The 8199-nt window shown below is 33.1% G+C and overlaps 1 protein-coding gene across 1 annotated transcript; it reads left to right on the top strand.

Moving 5' to 3' along the window:
• Nucleotides 1–6741: 6741 nt before the first annotated feature.
• LOC111365696 (zinc finger BED domain-containing protein DAYSLEEPER-like) lies at nt 6742–7630 on the top strand. Its single transcript, XM_022986232.1, has 3 exons — nt 6742–7192; nt 7284–7465; nt 7539–7630. The coding sequence occupies exons 1-3, from the start codon at nt 6810–6812 to the stop codon at nt 7628–7630; spliced, it is 657 nt and encodes a 218-aa protein (XP_022842000.1). The 5' UTR covers nt 6742–6809.
• Nucleotides 7631–8199: the final 569 nt, after the last annotated feature.

Here is an 8199-nt window from a genome sequence, read left to right as displayed (position 1 = left end):
AAAATATTGGTGGAAAACTAAAAATGCATGAAACGAGTTATGACCATATCACAAACCTAGAAATAAGATTTGAAAATAATCAAACAATTGATAAAAGCGTGCAGAAACAAATCAATAGAGATAGAGAACATTGGAAATAAATATTATTGAGAATAACATGTATGGTTAGAACTCTTGCAGACAATAATTTAGCATTTCATGGAGATAATAAGAAGATTTATCAAGGAAATAATGGTATCTTCTTAAACCTAATTCAAAATAACTAGTGAATTTGATTCTGTCATCCAAGAGCATATTCGTCGAATTCAAAATAAAGATATTCATTATCATTACCTTGGATAAAAAATTTAGAATGAGTTGATACTTATGCTAACGGGTGAAATCAAGAAAATAATCATCGAGAAACTCAAAGAATCCAAGTACTTTTTTGTTATACTTTATTGCACTCCAGATTTAGGTTATGAAGAGCAAATGTCTATAGTATTGAGGTGCGTTGATATTTCAGCAAGTCCAATAAAGGTAAAAGAATTCTTTTTAGGATTTCAATTGATGAATGATATATCTGGAAAGGGACATTTCAATGAACTAGTAAATTCGTTGAATAATCTAGAATTTGATATTGATAATATAAGGGGTCAATGATATAATAATAGTGCTAATATAAAAGGAAAATATAAAAGGGGTACAGAACAAACTACTACAAGTAAATCCTAGAGCATTCTATACTCCTTGTGGGTGTTATAGTCTCAATTTTGTACTTTGTGATATGGCCACTTGCTGCACAAAAGTAAAATCTCTTTGGAGTGGTGCAACATACATATACTTTGTTTTCATCATCTACTAAAAGATGGAAAATTTTTAAAGATAATGTAAATGGCCTTACCCTTAAGCCTTTGTCATAAACACGTTGGGAAAAGTCATGTTGAAAGTTTTAGAGCAATAAGATTTCAATCTCCACAGATAAAAAATGCTCTACTTAAATTGGCAATCGTTGATGATCCTGAGACAAAAAGTGAGGCGGAGTGTTTGGCAACATACGAAATAGAAAATTTTGAATTCTTACTTGGGATGGTTTTTTGGTACAAAGTGTTGAATAATGTTAATAAAGTAAGCAAACATTTGCAAACAGAAGACATCTGTATTGATGTTGCTATAGACCATTTAAAAGGGCTCATTTCATTTTTCAAAAGTTATAGAGAAACTAGGTTTGAATTGGCCATGATTGATGCTAAAGAGATTGCAAGTGAATTAGACATTGAACCTATATTTCGTGAAAAAAAGAGTTATATATAGAAAAAAGCATTTTGATGAGATTTCTTGTGAAGAAATAACAGAAACAGTTGAAGAATCTTTCGAGGTCAATTATTTCTTATATATAGTAGATCAAGCTCTATCATCGCAAATGTTTTAAGGGAAGCAATACCTTCAGAAACTAATGGAGCAACTAATGTGTTAGATTACATTAAGAGAATGAATTGTTGTTTTGCAAATGTTTGGGTTGCTTACAAGATATTACTAACTATTCTAGTCACTATTGCATCAGTTGAAAGAAGTTTTTCAAAATTGAAATTGATTAAGTCTTATCTTCGATCAATCATGTCACACAAGAGAGGTTAAATGGATTAACTATGACTTTTATTGAAAAAAAAAAAACATGTTGGAAAAACTTGATTTGAGTTGTTTGATTACTAATTTTGTATCTCAAAACGTGAGAAGACTAAATATGATGCTAGCCTAATTTCTCGGGTTGTAAGTGATATTTTATTTTGCAATTCTATCTTTTAGATTGTACGAAATTTTCATTTCAATATAGATATATCTTTTTATTAAAATATTGTTATATGTGTAAAGACAATATAGGGACTCAAAATAATTTATCACTTAGGGCCTCCAAATTTTCAGGGCCTGCACTACAACCAATCCTTTGCTTCCAATGGATCTATACCAGCCTCAAAGGTTGGGAGTTGTTGTTTCCTGAAAAGTTCTACCATAATAGCAATAGTATTCCTGGTGTCCTCTGTCACCATTGGTGCTGGTGATGGTAGTGGTGGTGGTGCTTGTTGCGACATCTTCGTCTCTTGGACGAATGTGCAAATCATAGTGAGAAATTGTTGGGCAAATTGTGGGTCAATGCCATTAGGTTGGTGTTACAGGGGCAGTTGAGATTGTTTGCTCTCCTACCTCAGGATGTCATACCCTTAACAAACAATATTGCAATAAGTAATAGGCTGAAAGGAAAAACTAGGGTATTTTATTCATAGAATTTTCATAATTTCATAAAGGTACGTAGGGTATGCCCAATGTCCAAGCAAAAGGAAAATCTACTAGGAAAAAAGATCACAAAATATACCAAGCGTCCATGCAAACATAGAAAATCATATACTAGAGCAAGAATCTAAACATAAGACTATAATCTAGTATTTTTCCCAGTGCTCTCATCAAGGCTTGGTTTTGGGTCCTCCAAAGCGTCTTCTTCCTTCCTAGGGTCTTTGGGCACATACTCTGTTATGTTGCCCTCACTGTCTACCTCTGATATTTCCTCATGACTGCTCCCATTAGGCATGATATGTAATACTACGAAATTTTATGCTCGTTTAAATTTCTTTGGGATAGAGATTTAACTTTCAACACTATTTTTGGCCATAAGGTAAAAGGGGACACCACCTTTGTAGTGGTTAATGTTAGAGGTAGTTAATGAATGTAGGCATGAAGAGTCAAAGGTTGTGTATACATGAAGTGATTAATAATTAGTCGAAACTTAAGGCAAGTTTGGATTTAAATGAAGTGGATTATTTTGTTAGGGCTTCAATTGACCAAATGATTAAATTATTTTACAATCTACAATTTTTGAATATGTAAGTTGGGTACAAGTTTAAATTTGGGGTACACTTTGTTAACAATGAAAGTTAGCGGGTTTAGATTATATTAGTTGAAAAAAATGAGAGGTTTCCTTTGTAAATCTAGGTTTTAAGGCCACTTATTACCCTATAATCAACCCACTTGTCATCCATCATCACCATACACTTAGATAATAGACTAAACATGTGTACAAGTAAGAAAAAAAATGTAAAGAAAGAGAGGTGAGGCGGTGGAGATGGAAGAGGGAGGAAAAAAATATCAACCATTTATCCTTATCTTTATATATATATAAATACATCCATATCCATTGCCATAGAAAGATTTCCTTCATTTTACAAAACACTTATACACTTAAAAAGAGAGCAAAAACCGAAAATAAGAAAGGAAAGGGAAGGAAGTAAGACTAGCACTTCTAATTTACATCTCAACCGAAGATCTTCAAGTTTTACGGTAAGATACTTTCCATGCTTAAGAGTTATGATTTTCATGGTAATATTTATGCTTAAGCTATGAATGAAAAACCATAATATGATTATGGTGGACAAGTCCACAAAGTTAGATATCTATTTATGCTTTAGAACAAGTCCGAAGGGCACCGGCAAGTCGGAATATGCAAGTATGAGTTTGATTGTATTCTTTTGTGTGGTATTATCATGATAAAAATCCAAGCATGGTATCTTACTGAGTATTTCTTATACTCATAGTATGTTATGCTAAATTTTCAGATCCATGATCGTTTGGATTGATGGAAATTAGTTGGCTTAAGCGATGATGGATTAAGGACAATGAAGTTTTGTACCGAAAGTTTTCTTTTGTGTGTTTTGTTCGATGACAGTTTTTCCATCTATTTTTCTTATGGTATTATGCAAAAATATGTACATGACATGATGAAATATGGTATTAATAGTAAATTTTTTAATTATATCTTTCATGTTATGTTAAGAGACATTTTTGTAGTTTATTTTTCTTACAAGAGACAAAAGGCAGAAACGGGACAGTTTCTGGAGTCAATTTCAAAACGATGTTTCTAACTCTATAAACGTCCATTTGAGATTCTAAAAATATGTCTGTTTTTTTCTTTGAGTTTTCTAAATATGGCCATAGGAATCATTCAATTTTTATATCTATGGCCTGATTTATCAAGGTTTTAACGTCTAAAGGTCAATCTGGATTTCCTGTGTAATACTTCACTGTTTTCAGTAAAACGTCTATATCATATGATCTTGGAAAATTTTCATATTTTAACCTAGAAAACTACTTGAAATTATCTTTCTAATGCCGCAAATTTCATAGAAAACGGAGTTGGGATGAATCTTATAAAAATTGTCAAACTTGCTGCCTCAACTAATCTTGACAGTGCCGAGGCCGTATATGTAAAGCATAATTCCTTGTCGACATGCACTTCTATCGGCCATCAAATTTTATAAGAATTATTTTACCAAGTTGAAAATAAGTTTTTCACATGTAATACTTCTATTTAAGAGTATTTACATGTACCAAAGGTAGAAGCTATTATGTTTAGTACGTGACCCTCGAAGCGTAAGTTCGGGGCGTCACATGATACGAGGCTAACGCGTACCCTTCAGGCCTCTCAATAAATTTATAATCCTCACTATCGATCTTCCATCTTTCTCTATAGCTCTTAATAAGGTGTTTATCGGTCATACATTTCATCGAGTCATTCCGCGAAGTCTTTTCAATATCTGGTAAGGGTTCTAAGTAGAGGAAAAAATGCCTCATCTATGCTAAACTCGTGTCCATTTAGTTGAGGCCCTCGGTAAATGGACTCAATACTTCCAAACTTACTCAATTTAGAAGTTTTGAAGTTTTCTTTGGGCTTGGGCTTCATGTATAAAACCTAACGAGGTTGTGGCTTGGGCTCCATGTATAAAACCTAAGGAGGTGCAAGAGCCTTTATCGATTCTGTTTCTTAATCATCTCTCTTCTTGTCTGGGTTGGACCTCTAGTCATCTACGAAAGGCACAAAAGTCTTACTTAATATCAATATTTGTATTCAGGATTTCAAGGGAATAAATTTACTCAATTTAGAAGTTTTGAAGTTCTCCTAAAATGGAAGTTTCTAAAAATGTATATATATTTGACGGGTTTTTTAACAATAGGAGTTTCATAAGATAGGAATTTCTTGAAACATATGATTTTTAAAGTGGAATGTTTTCAAGAGTTTCTGAAAATAAGTTTTATAAAGATGGAGTTGTAATATTATTTTTCATTCTATTAATTTAAAATATCGCTTAAATGAATGGCTTCCAAGGAAGGAGGAGAGTCACAACGGACCACTTAAATTTCAAGCTTGTCTTAGACAGTTTTGGTCTTTTGTACAAAGCCCTTTAATTTTTATGAATACCCAAACCAAGAAAACTCAAACGATAAAATGGATGGAAGTAATTAAAGGCAATTATTATTATTATTATTATTATTATTATTATTATTATTATTATTCAAGAGATATTCTAAGGTCAACTATTCTCATGGGTTGAAAACTTTTCTAACAAAATCATTAGTCTAAAATCATATAATATCATAAAATTTTCAATTTCTTAACTTTCAATATTAAAAAGAAACATATATTTATAAATTTACAATTTTCTTATCCATGCTTTGCTATATTATTATATGTTCTTTGCTATGCAAAGAACATATACTTATTCATTCATGATAATCACATAAATTCTTAACAATTTAGCAAGACATTTAGGCCCCATTTGATTAGATAAATTTTCCATGGAAAATGAAATTTTTTTTCCACTTTCCAACTTTTTTCATGTTTGATTAGCAAGATTTTCCTGGCAATTCGTTTTTTACATTTATCCTCACATGTAGGGATGGCAATTCGAACTGTCAAAACCGAAAATCGTGGTTAACCGAATCGAATGGGGCGAAAAAAACCGAACCGATGGTGCAATGGGGCGGGTATGGTATTTACACCTTTGCCCCGAAACCGAACCGATTACCCGTAAAAAAAAATTAATAATAATTATTGGATTTCCACTATTTTTATCCAGCCCAAAATAAAATTCTGCCCAGCCCAATACATTCACTATACCAGTCGTCCAGCCCAACTCCCCACAGCCCAGTTACCATAACCCATAAGAAATTATAGAATCGGGTTCGGCCTATATGACTTATGAGAGTGTGATTGTAACCCTACTCCTTACCCTTACTTCACAAATCAGTGAAATCAAACAGACAAACACAAACCACACTCACGCAGCCGGCAACCACAGCTCTAGCCTCCACGCCTGACGCCTCACTGCCTCCAGAGTCCAGACAGTTAACTACTTAACTTCACGACATCACCGGTTCAACGCACACAGCCACGAGCTTCATTGCTCCTGCCTCCGACAGTCCGACAGTCCGACAGTCCGACCACTATTTGAGGTAAATGAAATACCGAATCATCTTCTTCTGCTTTCGCTGTATTTGAGTTTTTCTATATTTGAAGGAACTAAAGTGCACGCCCATGTTGAAGTATGGATTTAATTCATTGCATTAGTATTATGGGACATTAGGGAAAATGGGTTTTGCAAAGAAAGTGTTTGATGAAATGATTGAAAGAAGTTAGGCTTTGTTTTCTAAGTAGTTAACTAGTTTCTGTTGCATTTTATCTATGTAATTTTAGCCATTATATCATTTGGTTGAAAAGTCAGAAATGCTTTTGTTAATGTAGACAAAGGCATTGCAACTTTGGACTGATTAAAGAATTAAGGCAACTATATGTTCCTGACATTCAAGATTTAATTAATATGTCACGAATTCAATCCTTATTCCCCTAATTCTGCATGTATTTTTGCCTTGTAATGCAATTGAATTCTTAATAATATTGGATATAAACACACACACGCACAGACGCACACACGAAAAATGGGACAAGTCATTTACATGCTCATTTAAATAGATGTCCTCTTCGAGGTCAGAAGGATGTCAAACAGATGTTTTTGAATCAATTTAAAGAACCTAGTGGTAGGATTGCAATGGGAGCATTTGATTTTGATCAAGAGAAAGGTAGGACAGAACTTGCAAATATGATCATCCTACACGAATATCCTCTGTCAATGGTTGAGCATACTGGGTTTAGAAAGTTTTGTAATACAATTCAACCATTATTTAAAGTTGTTTCTCGTAATACCATCAAGGCTGATATCTTGAAAGTTTATGATTATGAGAGAACAAAAGTAATGGGCTTGTTAGAGAGGACCAATAGTAGAATAGCAGTCACCACTGATATGTGGACATCCAATCAAAAGAAGGGATTTATGGCTATCACTGCACATTACATAGATGATTCTTGGAGGCTTCAGAGCCGAATTTTGAGGTACAATAGTTTTATAAAATAGACTTTAAGCTACTATCGTATTTTCTGAAATTTTAAGTTATCTTACGAACTTTTTTTCATATCCATACAGATTTATATATGTCCCTTGTCCCCACACTGCTGAGTCACTGTCTACTGTGTTAATGGATTGTCTATTTGATTGGAATATTGATCAGAAATTGTCCACATTGACTGCTGATAATTGCACCATGAATTACGCTATGATAAACATTATGTTAGATAAGATTTCTCTTGGTTCTTTGCTGTTGAATGGTGAATTTTTCCACTTGCAGTGTTGTACACACATATCGAACCTGATAGTAAAGGATGGTTTGGATGTCATTAGCCCGAGTGTTGAGAGAATTCGCGATAGTGTTTCATATTGGTCAGCAACACCAAAAAGAGTTGAAACTTTTGAGGCAGTTGCACGACAAATGAAAATCCCTTGTGGAAAAAAGTTATTATTAGATTGCAAGACTCGATGGAACTCTACGTATCTAATGATTCATACTGCTTTGCTTTACAAAGAACTTTTTAATGTGTGCTCGAGATTGGCTTTGGTCTGATATTCATGGTAGGATGTATTGTTTTATGTTTGTTATTTATGCACTTTCTTTTATTGCTAATTTTTTCCTCTTTTGTGTGTAGAAAATTCTGGTCCTTCATCATATTCCGGAGCTTGTGCAAAGTTTGATGACGAGGATGTTGACGAATATTTTTTTGTTTAAATATTTAGTTAAAAACATTATGGATTATTGATTTATTACTCTACTTACATTTCTTATATACTATATAGGAATCGACTTTGAGTTTTGACGGATGCCAGTAAGAGTTGTGGAGACGAATGAAGATTGAATATGAATTGAAGTTGAAGCTTTTTGAGTTATTGAATATTGTTTGTTAAATTTGGATTTTGTGTTTGAGAATTGGGATTTTTTTGCATTTTCATTTGGGATGTATTGTTGTTCGTTACATTAACTTAGCATCATGTTTTTGTTTTCATTTTA

The sequence above is a fragment of the Olea europaea genome, chromosome 17 (genome assembly GCF_002742605.1).
Source record: "Olea europaea var. sylvestris chromosome 17, O_europaea_v1, whole genome shotgun sequence".
In the NCBI taxonomy this organism is placed as follows: domain Eukaryota; kingdom Viridiplantae; phylum Streptophyta; class Magnoliopsida; order Lamiales; family Oleaceae; genus Olea; species Olea europaea.
Note: the sequence above shows the minus strand (reverse complement) of the source record. Positions and strands in the feature narration are given on the sequence as shown.

Excerpts from the sequence above, each read along its gene's own strand:
- LOC111365696 (XM_022986232.1), top strand. The coding sequence starts at position 6,810 with ATGTTTTTGAATCAATTTAAAGAACCTAGTGGTAGGATTGCAATGGGA. Across the intron at positions 7,193-7,283 it reads CTTCAGAGCCGAATTTTGAG|ATTTATATATGTCCCTTGTC; the intron begins GTACAATAGTTT and ends ATATCCATACAG. Across the intron at positions 7,466-7,538 it reads TGGTTCTTTGCTGTTGAATG|CCCGAGTGTTGAGAGAATTC; the intron begins GTGAATTTTTCC and ends GGATGTCATTAG.